The sequence below is a fragment of the Babylonia areolata genome, chromosome 26 (assembly GCF_041734735.1).
Source record: "Babylonia areolata isolate BAREFJ2019XMU chromosome 26, ASM4173473v1, whole genome shotgun sequence".
Lineage (NCBI taxonomy): Eukaryota > Metazoa > Mollusca > Gastropoda > Neogastropoda > Buccinidae > Babylonia > Babylonia areolata.
The window spans coordinates 13,171,770-13,197,374 of record NC_134901.1 but is presented as its reverse complement, the minus strand read 5'-3'; the positions used below and the strand labels follow the sequence as shown (position 1 = coordinate 13,197,374).

The window sequence follows — 25,605 nt, the reverse complement described above, 5'->3', positions numbered from 1 at the left end:
TATTTATTTAATGAATAGTTTGTATGTGTGTACGTGTATGCGTGCGTGCGCCCGTGAGTTAATTTTTATAGCCTCTCTTCCCTGCCCCTTCGTTGTTTTTCAGTTTCTTTCAGTCTGGAGTTATGCATGCGTGTGACTGACTGGTGTGAAAGCGCTTTGATTTGTCACTGCACAAAGAATCAGCGCTATATGAATACTAATTATTGTTATCATTATTATCAATAGTCTTTCATTTTCTATCTCATTTCTCTACAAATGGCCACATCGACGCCAATGTTCAAGGCTACTTTGATTATTTTCCCATTTTTAAGTTTGCTGATGACTTTTCCGTTTGAATTCCAGGCCGACATGGTGGCTGAGTGAATGGAGACTTTCGTCAGCAGCTGGTAGATGGCTTGCGTCAGGTTCTCACTGACTGAGACACCCGACCCTTTCAGTCATCGCCGCTCGGCTAGAACCATTCCTTTCTTTCGTCTTGAAATGAAACGGAAGAGGATCGGTCTTGGTCTGCCTCCTATCGCCTGTCTGCCAGCTCGATGCGCGATATCCACATCGCTTGTAGAGACGAAGTTAACTACTCCAACCTCGACACACTTTTGTACACACTCTTCTTCCGTATCTCCCTGCTGTTCCTGAATACCGTGTACACGCACATTCCATCAAACATTAAATTCAGTCAAATGACGTCAGATGCGCCGCGGGTGGGGATTCGTCTGCTTGCTTCGGAACTGAAAATGCATGGTTCGATCCCGCTCGTATGCCTTTTGTTTTTCTCTCAAGCTTATTACACACACACACACACACACATATCACACACACACACACACATATGTATATATATGTATAAATACAGAACACTTTCTAACGATTTTTTTTCTTTCTCCTCATGATTCCTTCACTGGATAAAGCGCGAAGCACAGGTGAGTCTTGAAGGCTTTGCCTCTTATCTTTTCTTCTTCTTCTCATTATTATCTTGTTTTCATGCAAAATGTTAGTTGAGTGCGTATTCATGTATAACTGATGTACTTAAATTTAGAAAACTGAAAAACAAAAAAATAAAGCAAAACAACAACAAAAGAAACACACACACACACACAACAACAACAACCAAGAGAAAAAAAGAACACAAAAACCTGAATTTTAACAAAAGAGACAAAAGAGAAACAGCCCAATGTCGAACACTCTCTCCTAGACAATAATGTTCTCGCATAGTTATGTATATCCTCGGTTCTAATCCCCGTTTGGAGAAGATCAAGCGTCTAACTGCTTCTTATTCCTGTGTCTCTACTGCGTAATGGGGGATATACTTCCCTTTTTATTTCCTTGAGCCTTCCTTCAGTGGTTACTTGACGGACTGAAAATGTATTCCACAGCTTCATCAAGGACCAGCAGTGCGGAGAATGCTGAATGATCTGTGGAAATGGCAGGATCTTGAAGTTTAGCTACAACTAATTATTTTATTTTATGTTCCTTCGAGTTAATGGTTTTGTGTGTGTGTGTGTGTGTGCGTGTGCGTGTGTGTGTGTGTGTGTGTGCGCGCGCGTCTGTGTGTCTGTATTATCTATGTATTCGAGCAAGTGATCATGTGTCTGACAAAGACGAGAGAAAGAGATGGGTATGGCAGAGAAGCGAGAGAATAAAAGAATAAAAGAGAGAGAGGGAGAAACTCAGAATGAGAGAAAGGAGAGAAAGAAATGGAAAAGAAGATGAGATGCTTTTTAATTAGTCCTACTGGGAAAACGTGTAGAGCATACGATCCACAGAAGACAGGTGGGGGGTGTCTCTTAACCAGCACAACGGGCATCAAACTGGTTTTTGGTGTTTTCTCGGTTCATATTCCTAATTAACTTGTGAAAGACCTTCTTGCTGAAAGGCTGAGCATGGGAAGCTGTCAAGAAACGAGAAAGGGTTGGTGGCGGAGAGAGAGAGAGAAAGAAAGAGAGAGAGAGAGAGAGAGAGAGAGAGAGAGAGTGAGAGAGAGAGAGAGAGAGAGAGAGAGAGAGAGAGAGAGAGAGAGTGTGTGTGTGTAGGGAGAGACTCAAGGACTCAAAGAATCTAATGTCAGACCTCCGGCCTGTAAACATTTGAGGTGCACATGCACACACATGATCACAAAAAGAAAAGACAATGAGTAAATAAATGAAATAATACCATGAGTTTAAACACAACACATTTGTTGAAATGAAAATAAGAGTTATTTGTACAAACTTAAAATCCTGATTCAAGTTCTTCCCTTCTCTTGAACGCACAGAATATGTACATCGCAACATCTCTAGTTATGTTCACATCTTCGTTTTTTAACAATTGTGCCAATTCTACATGACGATCTCTACTAAACTGCCTATGTTTAAAAGTATATTTCTCTCTTAGAGAGAAAGACAGACGTGGGACGGAGGTGGGGTGGGTGTCAACGAACGTGTTTAAGTTTCTAAGAGAAGGCGTTTGGAGGATAAAATGAAAGCGAAAGGGGTGCGGAAGGGGAGCAGACAGCCAAAGAGAGAGATACAAAGGGGTGGGGGTGGGGGCATGGGGGCAACGGAAATGTAAAGGTATCTAATATACTGGGGGCATTTGGAGGACAAAATAAGTAAGAGTGTAAACATGCTCACGTCCACGCACACGCACGCGCTCCTTTAATATTCATAGGATCACAAACACATCCTCAGCTCAAGTTTATGGACAATCACATGCGCACGCGCTAAAAAACAAACCAAAAAACCCAGTAAAACCATAGAGGTTTGTTTCCAGTGATCAAACCAAATCCGCTCAGCATATCCAACTTTAGTATACAGTGTGTCCTACTGTTATTGCGCAAAAGGCCTCACAATCAAAACATTTTTTACTTTGACTTTGACAGTGTGCCCTTCAGTTAAGGTCACATACAAGGTCACAAGCTCAAGCCAGTACGTTTGTTTCTGTAGTAAGGTCCAATTCAATCCACACTGACAAAAAGAACAAAAAGTAAGAAAAACAAGTGGTTTTTTTTTTTACCTCTGTGTGTGTGTGTGTGTGTGTGTGTGTGTGAGTGTGTGTGTGAGTCTTGGTTTTTTTTTACCTCTCTGTGTGTGTGTGTGTGTGTGTGTGAGTCTTTGAGTGTAAGTGAGTGTGTGCGCACGTGAGTATCTCTCTCTCTCTCTCTCTCTCTCTCTATATATATATATATATATGTATATATCTATCTATACACACACACACACACACACACATATATATATATATATATATTATATATACATACTCAGCTTATATCACAGATTGGCATAAGTTTACAGTTGGGTCGACAAGCAAAGTGAGAGCTGTATTATCAATGGTTACTCCATTGCAATGGGAAACCATTTACTGCTTAGTCTTTTGTGAAGGACTATGACTCTCAAACTTGGTGGCAAGATTGCACTGGCTCTTAATGCTGCAGCCATGGGGAATAGTTGGCCTTTGGGGATCATCCCAACGCTGACCGTCCTAAAACCCTCTTGGCCGAGAGAGTGGGGATGTAACCTGGAAAAGACATTCTCCACTATCAAATTCTAGCCCAATTAGTCGGGACAGCAGTTGCCTCGTCTGCTGTTGTGATGGTCATAGACGGACACGACTGACTGTATTTATATATATACTTCAGCGCGAGCGCGCGCGCGCGTGTGTGTGTGCGCGTGTGTGCGTGAGTGAGAGAGAGAGAGAGAGTGTGTGTGTGTGTGTGTGTGTGTTTCCAGTGTATGCTATCAAAAACAACTGCCATGCCTCTTCAACAGGAACTGAGCAATCACAGGGACGGAAATGATCAGACAGATCGGATAACAGACTAGTTTTCCTTTCACCGGTCTGCCACAGGTAATGTTTCACTGAATGGCTTGTGTGAGTGAGACCACACGCTTGCATGTAAACAAACACACACACACACACACACACACACAACAGGCATGCACATGCACGTATTCAGAGCCACATAGGGGGTAAAGAGAAAGAGAGCGATAGACAGACAGGTGAAGACAGAGAGACAAAGACAGAGAAATCACTGCACCACTACGCGGAACAGAAATCGACCAGTTTATTCAGATCGGAATCGTTGATCCCTGGCAGACAGGCCTATCCCGCTTTCCACTACAAACTCGGCAAACACTTTTTGTTGTCCTGGGACACATATCACATCGCCTTCTTCGATTTTTTGGCCATGGCGAGATCTGTTTATAAACCGTTTGCCATGCCAGCAAAGTCAAGCACAAAAACTACGCGGTCCTCCAATATGTCGGAAAAGTCGGCTTTTGCTTTTGAGCCGTGAAAGGTGTATGGGACGGGGGGTGGGAGGTATGGAGAGGTATGGAAGGGGTGTTGGAAGAACCCTGGAAAGTTTCTGTTATTTACCGCCACTCTGTGGTCTAGGGAAATCTGTTCAGTGAACAAGTTTAAAATCACATCGGACTTTACTGAAATCGAAACTGCAGAAGAGAAAATTCGTAGAAGATTAAGCGCAGCTGTGCCTGCTTGTTTGTGTTTTTTTCCCCTCCTCCACGCTGCCGTCTCTCTCTCTCTCTCTCTCTGTGTTCGAAAGGGTGAAGACAGCGAGGTTTAAAAAGAAAATCAGTGTGTGTAGAGCCTTTGAAGACACATTGTCTAGGATTGTCTGTCGTTCGCGAAATGGATATTGCCCCATTTTGTGGAGTTGCACTAATCTACACCATGAAATTCACTGAAATACATCCAGTTTGGTTCGGTCTGGTTTGAAATCAATTCGTCAGTTTTCATTATTTTGCGTGTGTGTGCGCCCATTGTGATAAGCTATTTTCAAAGAGTACCTGTCAACGTCAACGCAGGATTTGGAAACAACAACAAAAACAAAACAAAACAACAACAAATTAAAAAAAAACAACAACAACAACACACACACACACACACAACAACAACAACAACAACAAAACAACCCAACAATACACACACACAATAAAAGCACTGTCACGCATACAAAACAACAAAAACAACACGGAAGACTGAACCAGACATAAAAAAGAGAAAGAAAAAGAAAGTAGAAAACGGGAAGGATATAAATAAACACAGAAGTACTTTAAAATCTATGATAGCATACTGCGTTGTATTGTATGATATTGCATGCATTGTATAATATTGCAGTGTATTACAATGTATTGTATTCTACTGTACTGAAAGAAAGAACTGCAGCTAATAAGTTTGCACTTCCTCGAGCACGCCAGTCAGCTAATGTGTGTTGGTGATAATTTGCATTATATTGTATTGTATTGTATTGTATTGTATTGTATTGTATCGTACTGTATTGTCCCCTTTATTAAAAAAGAAAAAGAAAAAAAAGTAAACATTCTTTTGTTACTCGAAGTCATAAAAATAAGCGGTATTGTCCCCACCTAACCATCGTCTCTCCAACACACACACACACACACTCCACAAATGACGTCGTTTGTTTATTTTCTGGAGTAAGAGACAGACATAATTATGGGAAGAGCAATAGAAGAAGAAAAAGAAAAAGAATAAGACGCATATCAAAGACAGAAGGGCCAAAGTGTTGAGGAAAAAAAAAAAAAAAAAGAGCAAGAAAGAAAGAGCCGCAGCATCTAATCAGTTTGTGCTTCCATGAGCAAGCCAATCAGCTTATGTGTTGGTGAATTAAATGGCCACCCCGCCACACTCCCCTGCACACCAGGACCCGACACAGCCAACAAGGCGTGGTGGGTGGACAGTCTGATTAGTCTGACTGGTAGGAAAAGGACCAACAACAATAGCCAGTGACGGTGAAAAATTGGGTGGCAGCAGGGGGGTAGGTAGGGGGTGGACGTGCGTATGTGTGTGTGGAGAGAGGGGGAGGGGAGCCGGAGGAGAGGGAGGGACGTGGGGGGGGGGAGGGGTGGAGGCAGGAGAAATCTGGTTTGTGTGTGTGGAGGAGTGTGAGTGTAGGGCGGGGGGGGGGGGGGGGGGGGGGGGAGTAGAGGTCTATGCGAGGCCTGGCACTCCGGAGGAGGAGTCGCAGGAGGAGGACGAGAAGGAAACACCTTCTGTCCATTTCCCATGGAACAGAAAGTGCTTTGGTCAGTCAGTCAGAAGAGAGAGAGAGAGAGAGAGAGAGAGAGAGAGAGAGAGAGAGAGATTGGTGGTCGGATCGACAAACAGTGCAATAGAGCCGAACAGGCTGGACATGATCCAAGGCGGGTGTTATAAAGGAGTTCCTGAGTCAGCCGATTTTTTCTTCTTTATCTGTCATTGTGAACTTGTCTTCTGTGCGGCGCCCACAGAGAAGAAGAAGAGAAAGATGATTATTTTGATACGTCAAAGCATCCTGTCACACACCCCGTCTAACTCAATGCCCCACTCCGCCTTGCCAGTAACAAACGAGTTTACGAATCCGTTTTTTCTGTGGTTCTTTTTATTTCTTCTTCTTCACACTTCTTTAAAAAAAAAAAAAAAAATGAAGAAGATGAAGAAGAAAAAAGAGACAGAATCGTGTCTCCTTTCCATTATTCTGTCTCGTGTTTCCTCTCCATCATATCTCCCATGTGGAATGGCGCGAGGTGTCTATGTTAACAACACTATATATTTTTGAATTTCTTCATATCGTCTCTGCCATCCCTCATCACCCACCAGTATTTTCCACCATCAAACCTTAATATGCAATGTCTGAGATGCTTACTAGACTATTGCTCTGCTCTGACAACTAGATACTGGACAATAAAGCGTAAGGGCTATATAGTTAGAAGGGAAATAAGTGAGCAAAACTGGTATTATCAATTATGCCACACACACACACACACACACACACAGAGACAGACAGACAGACACACACAAATATATATATATATATATATATGTATATATATACATATATATATATATATATATATATATATATATATACATGTAAGATGCAACAGGTATATTTAATTGCCAATATTCCCCTTTTCAGTTGTGGGCACCGAGCAAGCACGATTTCAAGGGGTTAAAACACTAAAGCTGATAAACTGCTCAGTAGAAAAATTTTTCATAGAGTTTACAGGAGGAGGTTTTCATAGGGGGTTACAGCCCAGGCAGGCTTCCTTGCCTTACTGATGCAGAAAAACCGCAGAAAATAAACTGAAATTGACCCGTTTTTCCTCGAAACTGACACGTGTAGAAACAGCTCGAAATACTGTATTAGTTAGTTCCCTTTGCTTGCAGTTCACGAACATGCAAGAACGTGGAAACCGTTTTAATCAAACAAACTTCGGGCGTTGCTTGATGTAGTCTATAATTTATTATGTGGACTGCACGGTATTCCAGCAGAAGTGGTTAAGCTTTCTTGGAAATTTGAAACAATGTCCTCCTTTCATGCATAAGTAACACGTCAGCTCATGTGAACATTCACACACACACAAGCATGCACACACACACACACTTACTCACGCACACACACACACACACTCACTCACGCACACACACACACACACTCATTGCTAGGTCATTACAGTGTGACGTTTCCACTAAACTCACCTTCAAAACAGTTTTGTCAACTCAACAGATCACGTTACCAAGATGCAAATACTGTCCGCCCCCATTTTTTTTGTTTGGTGGAGAAAGGAAAGCTAGTATAGCTGCGTGCACGAGAAGAACACACCAACAGAAGCACCCCAACACGGTATTTACACATCTACAATTATTTTAAAAGTCTCCACAGCATCCATCACGCTCTCACGCAAGGCACCCCAAGGGCTCAGCAGAAAGAAAAGGGGGGGGGGGGGGGGGAGATGAAAGAAAAAAAAAGGAGAAATAAAAAGAAGAACACTCCAAAAACCAAACAACAACATAAAAACGTGACATGGAAACAGTCAGGGGAACAAACCCTATCCATCCCCGTCAGGCCATCTGACCACACGGGAACCCCCCCATGTCGTTAGCAACATCTGGTGCTCTGTCGCCAACGATCTGATAAACTGGAATAGGTAAATGGAAGCCTCAGTGAGCAATTTCCTCGGATATAATACGGATGTTCACTTTTTTTGTTTATTTTTGCAGACACGCGGACGCGGATCACGCACGCATGGGTGCCATATTTATCAGCTGCCTACGCGTTATTTATAAAGATACTTTTGTGCGTTACTACTGTTTTTTGTGTTTTTTTTTATTCAGAAGAATACTATTATTATTTTTCAAAAGATGGATAAAGGTTGTTGACATACACATAATTCACTCTTTTTTTTCATCTTTCTCTCATCCCCCGGCCCCTAAACCCAACTGTTTCCCCATCCATTACCCCTTATCTTCTTTGCTCCGTCGTGAAAAAAAAAAAAGAAAAAAAAAGAAAAGAAGAAGAAAAAACAGCATAGGCTTATGTTAAACCCTCGTTAATTAAGCTTTTCCAATGTCTACTGTCACAACACGTACGCCATATCTATCTCTCTCTCTCTCTCTCTCTAATAACTTTATACTCTCCCTCTCTCCACATTTCGCATTGATGTCGTTCATTCACATCATCCACACAGACACGCACCGAGTCACATCACACACTCATCAATCATCCGCACAGACATACGCACATTCACATCACCCACATAGATATAAACACATTTACATCATAAAACATCCACTCCCATCATTTTCAACTCTTCCATTTCCAGTCTCCACAATTTGTATATCGAAACAAGCGCGCGGACACACACACACACACACACACACACACACACACACACACACACACACACACACACACATCTTCCCTCTCTTCTGATTGCAAGACGCCAAATCAATTCATCTTTCTCCCCTTTGATTGTGTGGTCTCTCTTTCTGTCTCTTGTCTTGATTGCGAGGGACTGTGTGGGGGAGAGGACAGGGGCGGGGGTATCTGAATAGGGAAGAGAACGTGAATCTATGGTGAGAGCGATGATCTCTGAAATGTCGTCTGTCAAAGGTCTGATCCAGCCCTCCCTGGGAATAGGGGCAAGATGGAAGAGGTGAAATGAGATGAAGCACGGTGCTAAACGGAAAAAGAAGAAGAAAAAAAAGAAAGAAGAAGACGGAGAAGGAGAAGAAGGAGAAGAGAAGAAGAAAAGGAAGAAAGAAAGAAAGAAGGAGGAGAAGGAGGACGACGAGAAGGAGGAGATGGGGAGAGGAAAAGGAGAAGAAGAGAAAGGGAGAGTGGTACAGAGGGGGTAGGGAAATGAGGGAGAGTGAGGTAGATACTGTAAAAAAAGAAAAGAAAAAAAAAGGGTAGAGATAAAGACAGAGGAAAAAGGATGGATGCAGAAAGAAAGTGAGAGGAAACAGCGAGAGAGAGAGAGAGAGAGAGAGAGACAGAGAGTGAGAGAGAGATATGAAAGAAAAGAAAGAAAGACAGGAAGGAAGGAAGACAGACAGAAGGCAGAAAATTAGTGGATAGCCGCTGTTCTGTCAAAATGGGGGAATATATCTATGTTCCCCAAGGTACAGAGAGAGAGAGAGAGAGAGAGAGAGAGAGAGAGAGAGAGAGAGAGAGAGAGAGAGAGAGAGAACAACGACGACAAAAAATAAAGTAAGAAAGCAAAGAAGCAAGAAAGTAAAAAAAACAAAACAACAACAACAAAAAACAACCAAAAAACCTTTGGTACTGCGGCCGCAACGGAAGCAGTGGGAGAGGTCAAGGCTATTTCATGGATCACGTATGTTGAATGCACGCGATTCAGTCTGTGTGTGTGTGTGTGTGTGTGAGAGAGAGAGAGAGAGAGAGAGAGAGAGAGAGAGAGACTGCGCGCACACGCATTTTTTTGTTCACTTTTTACAGCCATTAAACATGTCCCGCCTCTCCCTTCCTCCACCCCCTCCCCCTCCTCTCAATTTTGTTAATGATGACGAGGGATGTCGGAAGGATTGCGAAACAGCACAACATGGCCGCAAGGAACAGGGGACGGCAGAAATAACTCAGAATAAATAAACAGATGAATAAACAGACCGCGACTTCTGTCCACTAAGACTCAACATCTATACCCACATCCACATTCTTTCATCTTCTTCGTTCGTGGCCTGCAACTCCCATGTTCACTCGTATGTACACGAGTGGGCTTTTACGTGTATGACCGTTTTTACCCCGCCATGTAGGCAGGCATATTCCGTTTTCGGGGCTATTCTTTCATCAAAAGCGGGAGAGCGGTGGTGACCTTGTGTTAATGCGCCCAAACTAGGAAGCGTATTTCGAAGGACGGTGTCTCCGTCAGTTTCACTTTCAAAGGACCCGTCACTGCGTTCGGGCAAATCCAAATACACTCAACCACGTCTCTTAGCCAAAGGGCTAGCGAGGCTTTGATTGCATGCATATACTTTTGTATATGGGGGATTCTTCCACAGAATTTTGCCAGGGGACAATACTTATGATGCCGTGGGTTCTTTTTCAGTGCGCCAAGCGCGTGGTGCACACGGGACCTCCGAATGACTAGACGCTCAGTTTGATTTTCCAATCAAACCTGGGAGAAAGGGCGAGACCGGGATTTGAACCTAGATATTCAGGGATACTCCACTGGCAGATAACCGTCTTAACCATTCTGCCACGTTCCTCCTGACTTCGACGATTCCTCAGAATGCACTGGGCTGGGACACCGTATTGGCAGATAAGCGTCTTAACCATTCTACCACCTTACTCCAAACTCCGATGATTCACCAGAACTTACTGGGAACAGCGTGCCACACACACACACACACACGCGCGCGCGCGCGCGCGCGCTGGAGGTAGCTGGGTCACGTCTTGAGGATGAATAGTACCAGACATCCTTGCGATGCTCTCAGATGGACACCACCAGGGTAAAAAAAGAGAAGCGGACCAATGGGCTCCTGGAGAAGAACAACATGGAGAAGAACTTTGGAAGATGAGTTTAAAAAGAAGTACGCAAGACCTGAATCGAAATCAGCTGGCTGACTCAAGACAGACATGACTGGAGAAGATTTGTTGGCGCCTTATGTCCCAGCCGGAGCGAAGAGGATAAGTAGGAAATTAAGAACGCGAGTCTCCATGGGCTCAAATGCCATAAATGGACCAGAATTTTTACCCCACCCCCCTCCACTTGACCCTGAGTGGTGGCCTGGATGCTAGTCTTTTGGATGAGACGATAAAACGAGGTCCAATGTGCAGACTGCACTTAGCGCATGCAAAATAACCCAAGAAGACAAAACGACTGTCCACAGCAAAGTTGAAAGCAAATCCACTTTGACAATAAAACAAATAAACTAGTAGACAGTATCAGTATCAGCAACTCAAGTAGGCGTGACTGCATTCGGCCAAATCCATATACGCTACACCACATCTGCCAAGCAGATGCCTGACCAGCATATTGTAGACAGAAAAACGGAAAGAAAAAGGTTTCGGTGGCGCTGCTCTGTGAAGACACAATCTCCCCGGGAAGAACAGCCCGAATTTCACACAGATAAATCTGTTGTGATTAAAAAATGCAGTGCTGTGCAATATAATACAAACCCGCAGTGACATAATTTGGAGCTGCGAAAATTACGGTGTCATCGGTCCAACGTTGCTGTGAATGAAGGAATGATAACTTCTGGTGATGATTATGTCTAAGTGATGAAAAAGGGGGAAAAAACACCAAAATGCTAATTACCAAAGAAACGGAAAATTCTTGATTAATTTCGTAAACTTATGCTTAGAAGGAAAAAATCAGTTGAAGTTATCAAAAACAATACAGAAATTTCTTTTTATTTGACCAGTATAATTTCAAAGAGAACTTATGGACGTTTTTATTTTTATTATTTATTTATTTATTTATTTATTTTTTTTGGTAACTTTCTCTTTTGATTCGCTCTTTTCATTTGACAAAAGCAATGACTTCCTGGGCTGGCGCGCATTTAATTCTCCTGTTGCTATTTCTTCATATAATGGTTTTCTTCTCATTTTTTTCTGTTCTTTAAACATGAAAAAAATCTTCTGTGTCTCAAAAAGAGTGATCTGAGAAGAATCGAAGTTGTCAGAGCTAATAAGATTATTCTGTTGAGTGACAGAATAATCAGAAAGATGATTGTGGTCGCTAAACAGGAAGGAGAAGAAGAAAGAAATAGAACAATTTTAAAATTCGACGACGTTTCTGTGTGATATATTCTCCATTCACTTTTTATGCAACAAAATACAGGTTGGGGCTAGGGGGTGGGGGGAGGGGGACTCTATGATGCTGTCACTGATGTATGGCTATATCATACTTCTGGGGATTTTCCTGAATTCACAGCACCCCGTTTGTCTGCTTTATCGGTTAATCCATTCCAACAGTCTTGGTGCTCTCTCGCAGTTTCAATGTCCACGTGTGTGTGTGTGTGTGTGTGTGTGTGTGTGTGTGTGTGTGTGTGTGTGTGTGTGTGTGTGGAGTGAGAGCGACAGAAAAAAACAGGAGACAAAAACATAGAGAACAGTTTCAGTTTCTGAAGGAGGCGTCACTGCGGTCAGACAAATCCATGTATACGCTACACCAAGTCTGCTGGGCAGTGGCCTGACTAGCACATAACCCAACTCGGTTGGTCAGGCCTTGAGTGCATGCATGCATACATATAGAGAACCAACCCAACTGCCAAACAATAAAAAAAAAAACAACACCCAAAACAACAGCAACTGTACAGACAGACAGACAGACTCACTTGTGGTGTTGTTCCCTGGAGGCCAGCAGTTCCTGTAGCTGATGGATCTGCACTTTCTGGGACTGCACCGTGTGGCGTAACAACTCCGCTTCCTTCCCGATGGCTGCCGACTTCAGCTCAGAGTCTTGCAGGCGTTTCGCCTGAAACACGTGCGTGAATGGAAAAAAGATGAAGAAGTGAGTGAGTGAATAAATAAACGAACAAACCAATGAATGAACGAACGAACGAACGAACGAGCGAACGAACGAAAGAATGAATGGATTGCGTGAAATCAGCGAAACACATGCATGGATGGAAAACAATGGTACAATGAGTGAATGACGAACGCATGAATGCAGGAATGAAGGTACAAATAAACGAACGAACGAATGAATTGCCTGAAATCTGTGAAATGCATGTATGAATGGAAATCGATGGAAGGATAAATGAACGAACGAACACGTGACTGACTGAATGAACGAACAGACGAATGGAATAGGCTTCCGCTTGCCACTCTTTTCTCCGTTTCTTTCTGAAACAATCAAATCACAGAGTTAATGAATGAATAAATAAATGATCGAATGAATGATCCACATGTCCAAATGGTTGTAGCGTTTTAACACCGAGTTTACGATGTGTCGACTTTCGCAACGAGGAATCAATTCATTAAAAAAAACAACAACCAACAACACCAAACAAACAAAAGAGGTGGAATGTGTACTACGGCATTATGTTCATATTAACACACACACACATTCCTCTCCGCCACTTCCATAAACTTAACAGTTCTAACCGAATCAAACGCGTAAGCGCGCGCCCGGACATAAACGCAAGCTCCTCTCCCTCTCTATCTCTTCTTATCACACACACACCCATGCACACACAAACACACACACTCTCTCTTTCTTCGATTTTTCTGTCTCACAAACTACACGCACGCGAGTGCGCACGCACACAGACAGAAACACACACACACACACACATATATACACACACACAAACACAGAGACACCGCATGCACACTATGCAAGCTGCCAGCAGTTTCTGTCTCCCCGTAGTACAAAGGAGGCAAACTGCACGTGGTTTCTCGATGTGGTGCTGGACTAGGAACACTATGTCCTTTCCAGTATCTGGGTTTGAAAAAAAACAAACCCAAAGAGCAACAACAAAAACCCAACCACCCTCCCCCCACCCTTCAAAAGAACCCCCCCCCAAAGAAAACAACAACAAAACAACCTGCCGGTCGAATGCACAAGAGACTCGTTATTTTGTTGACGGGACTTGATTATACCTCCAGTGGGATTTAAGACAGAGAGAACGGCGAGAGAGGGAGCAATAGAGCGCGCGTGTGTGTGTGTGTGTGTGTGTGTGTGTGTGTGAGAGAGAGAGAGAGAGAGAGAGAGAGAGAGACAGACAGACAGACAGAGATTGTTACATACACAGGAACACCCCCCCCCCCCATCCGCACACACACACACACTGCAGGCACACTCTGCAAGCTGTGAGCAATTTCCCTCTCCTCCAAGGCAAACACTGGTTACACCAGTAACAAGTAACGAGTTGAACGTGACCTTCAGCCTGACTGGAACCTTTCATTCCAGAAACGGAAACCGCAGTCCCATGGTAGACAGACTGACAGACAAGCTGCAAGTGGTTTCTCGATGTGGTGCTGGACTAGGAACACTATGTCCTTTCCAGTATCTGGGTTTGAAAAAAAAACAACCCAAAGAACAACAACAAAAACCCAACCACCCTCCCCCCACCCTTCAAAAGAAAAAAAAACCCCAAAGAAAACAACAACAAAACAACCTGCCGGTCGAATGCACAAGACACTCGTTATTTTGTTGACGGGACTTGATTATACCTCCAGTGGGATTTAAGACAGAAAGGCGAGAGAAGGAGCAATAGAGCGTGAGAGAGAGAAAAGAGAGAGAGAGAGAGAGAGACAGAGAGAGAGACAGAGAGCGAGCGAGATTGTTACATACACAGGAACCCCCCCACACCCCCCGCACACACACTGCAGGCACACTCTGCAAGCTGTGAGCAATTTCCCTCTCCTCCAAGGCAAACACTGGTTACACCAGTAACAAGTAACAAGTTGAACGTGACCTTCAGTCTGACTGGAACCTTTTATTCCAGAAACGGAAACCGCAGTACAATGGTAGACAGACTGACAGACAAGCTGCAAGTGGTTTTTCGATCAGTGGTGCTGGACTGGGACTACTATTTCTTTTCCGGTGTCTGGTTTTGAAAGAAAAAAAAAAAGCTGCTCGAATGCACAAGAGACTCGTTATTCTGTCACCAGGACTTGCTTATACCTCCATATGGGACTTGATTATTCCTCCATTACGTTCTTACTGGAGGTATGGTGGGCAGATGGGGAGGAGGAGGGCGTTCTCCAACTTGGTAAATGGACATTTTATTCTCCTCTTTTCTTCTCTGTGTTTTTTTCTCTTCTCCTTATGGCATACGTGCATAGCACTCACCGCTCGCTGCTTTCATCGACACATTCAGTCGTTTTCTTTCCCTGTTTTGAGCAGCTCTTACGACAGAGATATATGAGGGTCAAATGGGTTGTCAGCTCACCTGGTCAATCAGCCATGAGGCAGGGCACCCCCCCTTCATTGCTCTCTGTTCTATACCTCATTCAGAATGACAGGTATCGGTATGCCGCGCGTCTGACGTGAGGCTCTTAAGGGACCATTAAACACTAAATCACCAGCCGCCGTGGCGAAGTGGTTAGCATCGCGGACTAACGGCTGGGAGGATGCGGGTTCGAATCCCAGCGGAGGTGGGTTTTTCGGCCCGTGGCCGACTCCTACCCAAAGTCGAGTGTGCTGTGGGCTTAAATGGGGAGACTGGGACCACACAGTCGAGTGTCATCCACTTCAAGGATGCGTCTTTGGGTGTGGTGCTCTTATTTACCTGACCAACACTGCAAGTGTCTATATCTCTCGGGCCTGGTTAACGCCGGGATATCATTATGGCAGGAAGCGTGGAGTACATCCTTGTCAAGCTGTCCCAAACCAAAATGGACCTCCACAGCAACATCGTCATCCTCCTCCTCCTTCATCATCATCAATATAAAACAAAACAGCCCCATGGCTGTCTGTGGCCTTTCAAGCCCTGCTCTCATGGTGACCCCAGTTTCGATACCCCTCCACTTCTGTGCGTGGGGTGAGTCCTGTCAGTGTCTTCAGTGTCGGCAGATTCATTGGGGATTGTTGTTTGAGGGACGTGGTGGCGGTCTCCACTTCGGGGGGCACGCCTCCGCGACTAAGCCATTATTGTCGTTAGTAGGTGGTGTCCTAAGTACATTGAATCAGAACAGGTACCACTGAACACCACCGAAAAGACTCAGCAGCAGGGCAGGGTCTCCTCTGGTGTGTGTAGCCTCCTGGCGACCTAACATCGATGGTTCCCTGCGGACTGCCGATCCTGGATCTGTGACGGACGGACTAAAAAAACCAACAAAACAAAACAAAAAACCAACAACAAAAACCAACAAACAAAACAACAACAACAACAAAAAAAACCAAAAAAAAAACCACTGAATCTGACGACAGGAAAAAAAACGATCCAAAATGTCCTTCAGAAGCAAGATTTTTTTTTTTTTTTTAGCGATGACAGCAACAAAAAATCTATTGTTGTCAAACAACCCGAGAGAAGAGAGAGAGAGAGAGAGAGAGAGAGAGAGAGAGAGAGAGAGAGAGAGAGAGAGAGAGAGAGAGAGGAGGGGCAGGGGGGAAACAGAAATAGAGAAAGGTAGACTGATATCAAGAGATGGAGAAAATGAGAGGGGTAAGTGAGAAAGGGTTGGGCGAGAGAGAGAGAGGAGGGGGGGGGGGGATAGAGGTGAGTAAGAAAGAGAGAAAAAGAAAAGAGGGTGATATTGAGAGAGAGAGAGAGAGAGAGAGAGAGAGAGAGAGAGATGGTTACTGAAACAATCATATCACACACACACACACACCGCAAAGTCTAACTCTGAAAGCTGTTAGTAATTTCCGTCTGCTTCAAGGCAAACACTGGTTACACCAGTAACAAGTAACAAGTTGAACGTGACCTTCAGCCTGACTGGAACCTTTTCTTCCAGACACGGAAACCGCAGTCCAATGGAAGACTGACCGACAGACAAGCTGCTAGCGGTTTCCCGGTCAGTAGTGCTGGACTAAGGGCTATTTCTTTCATAGTGTCTGGTTTTCAAATTCCCTCCCCACCGTCATCCCTAAGAAACAAAACAAAACAAAGCAAAAAAAACAAACAAAAAAACCCCAAACAAACCCCAAACAACAAAAAAGAACAACAAACAAACAAAAAACAACAAAAAACCCCACAAAAACAACCTACCGCTCGAATGCAGGAGAGATTCGTTATCCTGTCGTTGGGACTTTATCAATCCTCCATTTGGGACGATTATTCCACCATATATCCTTAGCAGAGAGATGGTGGGCAGGCGGGGAAGAGGAGGGCATTTGCGAACTAGGTAAATGGGTATTTTGTTCTCCTCTCTCTATCTCTTCTTCTCCTAATGGTAGCTGAACATACTGCTCGCTACTTTCGTCGACACCCATTTTCTTCCGCCGTTTTGAGCACCTCTTAGACAGAAATGTATGAGGGTAAAATGGGTTGTCAGCTCACCTGGTAAATCAACCATGGGACAGGGCACTACCTAATCTATACCTCGTTCAGAATGACAGGTATCAATACGCCGAACGTTCGACGTGAGGCTCTTAAAGGACCATTAAACCTAATTCTGGACAAGAAAAAAAAAACCTATTCAAAACGTCTTTCAACAACACGTTTTTAGCGGCGACAGCAAGAAAATAAAATAACGCTATTGTTATTCAAACCTGAGAGAGAGAGAGAGAGAGAGAGAGAGAGAGAGAGAGAGAGAGAGAGAGAGAGAGAGAGAGAATTAACGAACGAATGAATTTTATGTCCACGGGCCGATTCCTTCCTGCAGGCTAAGTTGCTTTGAAATCGATAAAAAGTGATTGATGTCAGTGAACACCAATTCCAATCACCCAGTTGCAGCAGTAATCTTCTTGCTTTGTGCTTACTTTCAGTTCGATCGACGAATGTGACATCAAATGAATCATGTGACAAGCACAGGGAGTTGTGCCAGAACTTAATATTGCTGCTGAACAAGTCTGTAGAAAATTGCTACTGATTTGTACACCAGTGATCATATATTTACTATTCGATCTTCAACGACACTTGCATGAACGCGAGGCATCATGCTTTGATCTTAAACTGAAAATTTAGGGGTCTGTAAGAAGGCCCAATTCAGGAAACGACTCAAACTTACCTCTAATGTTGCACCCTTTTCTCATTGCTCTAAACTGTAGAGGTAATGAACCAAACTTAGCAGAAATTGACTAACCATGTACAACATACAATCTGATTTCACAGACCAGCTCAGCCGCCGTGACGAAATGGTTAGTGATGTCCTCCTGGTGACCTAACATCGATGGTTCTCTGTGGACTGCCGACGCTGGGACTGTGACAGACGAACCCCGGTGTGACCGTGTAAGGGGTCTCCCAACGAATGTCATTTGAGTAATGCCGCTGAAACGGCACAGTAAAAAAAAAAGAAGAAAAAAAAGAAAGAAAACAAAAGACAAATGCCATCGTTGCCGAAAGCCTATGGTCTCTTAAAAAATCCCATTTAAAATCAAAATCAAATCACGCTGCTTATAGCACAGACAGACCGCAAAGGGGCCATTCGAGGACTGAAACCAGTCAGTTCTTAAAACCAGAGAAACTAAAACTATATGAAAAGATCAATTATCTATCAACGATGAAATTCCCATTTTGACAGCAAGACAGCAAGGACAGTGGTTTTCTTAATTCTTTCCACACACAGCAGACATGAATAGCAAAATACGGAATATCTGCTACGCTGAAGAAAATTGTGCAGTGTTATCCACCTATAGGTATCAGCATGAATGAACTGTCAACGAAAACAGAAAGTGAATGCTGAAGTAAGTGATCTCCATCTACCACACCACATCCCTACATCAAAGAATGGCAAGGCATGGATCCGTTACAAAAGAATCCGACTGAATCTGCAAGTTACATGAGCCTAAATGCAGGAGCATCTCTCAAAGAGATAATAAATCTTCTCAGTGGTTCAAAGTGATTTGGACACAAGAGAAATGCAGTATATGAGAAATGCGTCTTAGGCCAATCAGCCTGGTTGCCATGTAGGTTTCGCATACATTGTGCACACACGCACGTTTCCCGCCAGTTTCGCGAGAGCTGAATGCACACATACAGATAGAGAGAGAGCTCGTGAGGGACCAGGGGCTATTTCTCAGAAAAGCGAATGCGCTGTGATGTCAGTATTGCCGATCCAGCTTCACTCTCTCTCTCTCTCTCCGTGTGTGTGTGTGTGTGTGTGTGTGTGTGTGTGTGTGTGTGTGTGACACTCATGTGGTCAATGTCCTTGGAAAACTGGGCTCCATTTTCGTCTGTGAGCTTACAAGGATGCCATGGCTGAAAATCACCTTATAAGTACCTCTATTTCACCCTTCTGTTCAAATACATCTTGATTAAGATATAAACGTGGACTGTCTCAAGAGCGCTACTGTTTGGATTACAACGCTAATGGACTGCTAACTGACTCTCCCCCCATTTCCCCTCACCCCTAGACACCAAACATTAGCTCTGTCCCACTTTTTCTGTTGGTATTAAATCAGTGATGGGTGGTGAGTATATTTGGCGAATGTCTGTCCCTAGTCTGCGGCGCCAGGAAAATGTGTTTGCAAGCAACTGTCATGAATCAGGGGTAGACCTGGGCTGTTCCGTTATACATGTCTAGACAGTGGAAGTGCAAAGCATGGGGCTGTAGAATGTTAACAGTGTACACCATGAAAAAGCAAATCGCACTCTGAGATGTGTGTTATCAGCGATTTCGTATACCGTCCAGTCAGCGAATTCAGTGACACCACCCCCTTCTTCTGAGCTTCTCTCAGGCCAAGATTTTCTGCTGTCTCTGGATACAAGGCTCTCTGTTTCTCTGGAAACGGAAGTATAGCCAAACAGCCCCGACTGTATGAGAGAGCACACTGGATCTGTTTACAGAACATGCCTTGTTTCAGCGAGACTGCACATTTCTGATATTCCTTTCTGAGAAAAAAACCGGGCTGGATGGGAAAGGTGTTCAAGTGAAAAGTTGAGGAGGGAAATGCTATTGGAATGCACTAAAGCTGGCTGCTGTCACCCTCTCACTTTAGTACTCAGTAAGAAATGGGTTGCTCGACAGACAAACGGATAAACAGACTGGATGAGAAAGCTTAGTTGTCCAGGACAATCGAACGGGTAGGTAACTAGTTCGAGCCCTGATTACCTGTTCCGTCTAATGTCACAACAGGGCTGTTTCATGTCTCTAAAGGCAACATGGCCTTGGAGACTTCTTCCCATTGTTTTCTGATGTCTCTGGATGAGATAGCACCGCGGACCTTGGACCTTGCCCTTTGATGTTCGGTTGTGTCCGGAGAAGATGGAGTGTTATTTTCCAGACCCAGTCTCAAAGCCTGCCAATGACTGTTAGCTCTGCAAACGACAGAAAAGCCTATCAGGAGGCTCACCATGGTAAGTGCAGCTATAAGCGAAACTGTGGATCTTGTGGATGTGAAGAAGGAAGCGGCATCTTTTTCCACTTTACTTTTATCGTCTGCAGCCAGGTTTTCTTCACATTCCATGAAAATGAAAGCGTGATCTTTTTCCACTTTATTTTCAAAGTCTGCAGCCACGTTTTCATCATATTTTATGAAAAAGAAACCATTTCGTTGCCCACTTTTCTCCTGATTTTTTTTTTTTTTTAACTGTTAAAGATAACTTTCTGCTGTTAAACGTTTATTCATAATTGTGTTAGATACGACAAACCTTGCTGTCAATGTTTCCTTTGTAATTTGATAGAGTTTTGTTACTGCTGTTTTTTTGTGTGTTTTTTTTGTTTTTTTATATATTTCTTAAAATTGTCTTAATTCATTTTGTCAAAAAGATCACCTCTAAGATCACTAGCTCTTTAGAATGTTGTCAAAGACAGTTGCTTTTTTCATCAACCAGTCTTTCTTTTATGGGGAACAAGAACACTAGGAACATGGGAAACGGGTTTGTCGTCTTACCCATACAAAAACATCAAAACCCTTATGTGTCTGAGGTCTGCCGACTAGCAAAGAGTCCATGGGCGGAGACTGAAGTGTAAGAACGTCACCATCCACAGACGGCAGGGGAGGAGGGGGCGGGGTGGGGGTAGAGGCCAAGCGTGTGAAGACTGGGGGTGGCAGAAGGGGGTAGAGCAATTCAGAACTTCTCTTTCTATCAGGCGCACTGTGCACAAGACTGTACAATGATTGCGCGCGCGCGCGCGTGTGTGTGTGTGTGTGTGTGTGTCCCCGCGCGCGCAGAGTGCGCTAATTTGCACGCGCCTGTGTACGTGCCTTCTTATTGTGCAAACTTGGCTTTGGAACTGGTGGAAAATCTGCACACCCTGCACACAGGAAGGGGCAAGCTGGCAGAAAATTGCCTCCCCCAACCCGGCACCGTTCCCGATCCCACTCTAGCTTCCAACCCAAACAGACAAATCCCAAACAGAACCCTCACAAATGAGTGGCCAGGGTGCAGTAAAGGGACCCAAGAAACTGGTCTAAACGAGCGCCCGGGGAGGACTAACGAGTGCCTGGACGCGGACCCAAGCAAGCGCATTGTCGGCACTGCTAACGTCTAGGAATCACTACCGTTTTACTTAACCTTTGGTGGGGATGCTGGGATTCTTTGATACTCTCTCTCTCTCTCTCACACACACATACTCACGCACGCACACACACTGATACACGAATACATAAACGAACGCACGCATACCAGCATACACACACACACATCCGCCACCATATTTACAAATAGCAGCAACTGTCCAAAACAAACGGTATACATAAATCAAGGATCAAAGGACAGATATACGTATACCTGCACGAACACGTGCTCATCCACACACACACACACGCGCGCGCGCCAGCTTTTATACAACACTCGACTGTCCAAAACAAACGGCACACATAAATTGAGGATCAAAAGTGTTCTTCTACAAGAGGCTTCCATACCAGCACTAAAGCTTACTATTTAGAGCTCGGCAAATCACCACAACAGCCCCCCACCCCACCCCCGTTTGAAGCAAACGTTTTGGTGTCTGCGAACCCGTGCCGCATGGGCATTCATCAGTTGGAGGCAGTCTCAGTCTGTAGAGGTGGGAAAGGAGCCTACGATGTCCAGTTCTCAGTCGGAAGACTACTTGCTGTGCTGTGATTAATGACCTGAGAGCATCATCCTCCAATCCAGCTTCACAATATATTGTTTTTATTTAAATACTTATGCAGACAAAAAGTTAGAATATTTTGATTATCAATTTTTTCTGAATGTTTGGTTATTAAATACTTTTCTTTTTCTTTCTTTCCTTTCTTTTCCCTTTCACTCCTTTATTTTTCATTCCTTTTTCGTTTAATTCTGTCTGTAAAAATGAATATCGAAACGTCTTCTTTGTTTCAGAAAATACCTACAGATTTCATATCATTCACTGATAAATAAACATGATTGTATTTTTTCTTTTGTGTGTTCCAGTGCTACGTTTACATCAGATCTTTTAGAGTTCGAATACCTGGCTTATATAAGATCACTCTTATTCTTTCTGCCTTTATTTCCTTCTCTTTTCTCTTTCTTACATACCCTTTTCCTTCCCTTCCAACTCCCTTTCTTTCCCCCATCCCCTCTGTCTGTCTCCCACTCTACACCTCTCTCTCTATTTCTCTTTTTTCCATTCTCTTAATAAAAAGCCAATTTATAAAATTTTATTTCCCCCCAGTGAACTTCTCTAAGACTTCTGACCCAGTGATCAGTTTCCCGTCTCGGCGTGGTATTGTGTCCTTGGGAAAGGCACTATATTCCGATTCTCCTCACTCCACCCAGGTGAGAACGGGTACCTGAGTTCAGGCGAGAGAGGTTTTTAAAAAGCGGTGGAAGGAATATGACTTCACTACCCCTGCAGCCGTAACAGGCCATGGAAACTTCTTAATTTAAGGCCAGCCACTACAGTCAAATAACGACTTTTTTTTTCCTCTCCAACTATCTCTCTCTTTCGTTTTTGTCTACTAGGTGTATCATCACTTGTGGATCACAAAAAAGTGTTATCTTAGATTTCTGTGAATACCCGTTGCTATGGAAGCAAATCAAAATGGCCGCCAAACAATGTATCAAAGAAATCGGGTTTGTGGTCCACGCAAACATTTTTTGTTATGTGTACTTGATACACAATGACATTATCTTCATTTTCACTTGAGATTGTGTTAATTCTTCAATTATTGTATTTCTTGTGAATTTTTTTAAATTTTGGGTATTGCGAATTTACGATGGGTAAAAAAGATTGGAAATGCTATGAATTAAAACCAAGAGAATATTTTCATACATACTCATGACAAAACTTCAATAACATGTTATAAAACAATCATGCAAAGTCTCATGGTTGTAGGTTTACTCATCATTGAGCAAGTCCAAGGTATGTTGTCAAGACCAGAAACTTGACAACTTGCGTCGAAATTGAACAAAATAAACACTTCCGTGATTCAGCAAGCAATCTTTATTGGCAATGTTTTCATAGTTAAAAACATCTTCACAGTAGAAAAACTTATCCATATGACAGAAGAGATGTTCAAGAATCAAAATCCATCAAAAACCCAAATCATGAAAAATCATCATTTTGGTCTCATTTGCACTGGCGTGTCCCCCCCACCCCCCTTAACATGGTCTACGCGTCTCTCTTTACAGTCAGGCATCTTTTGTTTTTTTGATACACCTAGGGCCCACTTTCCTATCCGAACCCAGACACAGATTCATTGCCCCTACGTAAAAGGCTATGGGACCTTAAACCACCCCCCTCCCCTCCTTAAAAAAAGTGTTCTCAACTCGTGGTGACCACTCGCAGGACAGACACCTCCCCCCCCCCCCGCCCCCCCGACAGTGAAGAGACCAGGGTGCGTGAACTGACCTCGTGGGCCTGCGCTTGCAACCGCCGTCTGTCGTACTCCGCCATGGTCTGTTCTATCTGTCTGGCAGCGGCACGGCTCTCGTCCTCCGCCTGCCGAGTCCGGCTCAGCTGCTCCTCCAGCTCTTCCACGCGGCCCTGTGTCATCATCATCATCACCACCATCATCATCGTTGTCACTGATCATCATCGTTGCCTGCATTCATCACCGTTATCGTTATCATTATCATTGATCATTACCGTTGTCATTGATCACCACAAGTATTGTCATTATCATTGTCATTAACATTGTTGTTGTTATCATCGTTGTCATTGATCATCATCGTTGCCTGTACTCATCACCGTCATCATTACCACTATCACTGATCAATATCGCTGTCATTGATCATCACAATTATTGTCATGATTATCATTATCATTAACATTATTGTTGTTATCGTCGTTGTCATTTATCATCATCGTTGCCTGTACTCATCACCGTCATCATTATCATTGATGGTTATCGTTGTCATTGATCTTCACAATTGTCATTATTATCACTGTCATTAACATTTTACTGTTTTTATCATCGTTGTCATTTATCATCATCGTTGTCATTACCTTCGTTGTCATCAAGGGTACAAAAAAAACCCCAAAAACAAAACAAAAAAACAACAACACCCAAACAACAACACTGAAAGGGCGCACGAACAAGTGAGAAAGATGGGTATGATGGAGGGAGAAATAGAGAGAGAGAAAAAGAAAAAGAGAGACACACAGAAAGAGAGAGAGAGAGAGAGAGAGAGAGAGAGAGAGAGGAAGAGAGAACAGATATAGGAATGGTGGGGAGAGTGATACTGGAAGGAGGGGGAGATAAAGAAAGGAGGGGGGATAGAGAAAGTGAGAGGGTTGGGGGGAGAGTGGATGGAGAGAGAGAGAGAGAGAGAGAGAGAGAGGTGGGACAGAGACTAAGAGAGAGGGAGGGAGATAGAGATGGAGGGAGGGTGAGAGAGACGGGGAAGAGAAATGCGGATACAGGTAATTTATTTAAGTGTGGGCTATTGCTCCTCACGAAGTGGTACAAATACATGATCATTTAACAACAACCACAAAAAGAAAACAACAACAAAAACCATCTAATACGCGATCATGTCGTCAATAAACCGACTTAGTTCAGTGGTTTAAGACAACATAGTTACTGGCTTTGAAAACCGACTGAATGGTCCAATGCAAAAACGACTGGCCACTCTGACAGAGAAACGTGTTTCAAAAGTTATTGAAATGCTGCTGTTGGCAATTCCTTTGTGACGGAATACGTTTACTTTTGATTTTTATAAGGAATGGCAAATGATCAGTTGGCAAATTTAAGACAGGAGGACTGAATCATTCCCACAGAAGCACTTTTCAATGCATCGTTGAGTGTTTAAAAAACCTTTTCAGACTACCTGACCCTGGTAACATCGCCGCTTTCCAATATACTTGTGTACTGATAGCTCAGGTCAAGAAAGGTTAGCGATATTTACTGGTAAAAAAAAAAAATGTCTGTAGCAGCAAACCATATACAACGGACACGTTCTCTGCGATGAAAAAACAACTGCCGGATTTGCTTGCAATATTCCGTTGAAGACACAATCGATAACAATCTGAACGAAACAGTTTTAAGGGCACGCGTGCGTTCAACAAAATTAACTGTCTCAGAAGTTATAGTTATAGACACCAGCAACAGCTTGAACGAATCCAGCAAAAAATGCTAGCTTAAAATTTTTTCTTTAATGCGATTATAAAAAGAGCTATGACCAACAGTTCCTTCTTTTGTTACAGAAGAATAATAAAAATTTTTTTTTGGAATTAAAGTTCTCTAGCGCATCATCTTACACTTCTGTCCATGGCTTTAATTATCTATACATAATTATACATATACACACACAACAAAACTCTCTCTCTCTCTCTCTCTCTCTCTCACTCACTATCCCCCGCAAAAACAACAACGACATCACATCAACAACAACGAAACACACAACTTGTGG

The 25,605-nt window shown here is 43.4% G+C and overlaps 1 protein-coding gene across 4 annotated transcripts in view; it reads right to left on the bottom strand.

The window, feature by feature from the left end:
- LOC143300698 (leucine-rich repeat and coiled-coil domain-containing protein 1-like) overlaps positions 1-25,605 on the bottom strand; it is a 310,494-nt gene that overhangs the window by 62,922 nt on the left and 221,967 nt on the right. For all 4 annotated transcript variants that reach the window (XM_076614553.1, XM_076614554.1, XM_076614555.1 and 1 more), the window contains exons 13-14: positions 23,603-23,737; positions 12,583-12,722 (exon numbers count right to left, since the gene is read on the bottom strand). In XM_076614553.1, coding sequence (XP_076470668.1) covers positions 12,583-12,722; positions 23,603-23,737 — 275 coding nt within the window. The remainder of the gene's footprint in view (positions 1-12,582; positions 12,723-23,602; positions 23,738-25,605) is intronic.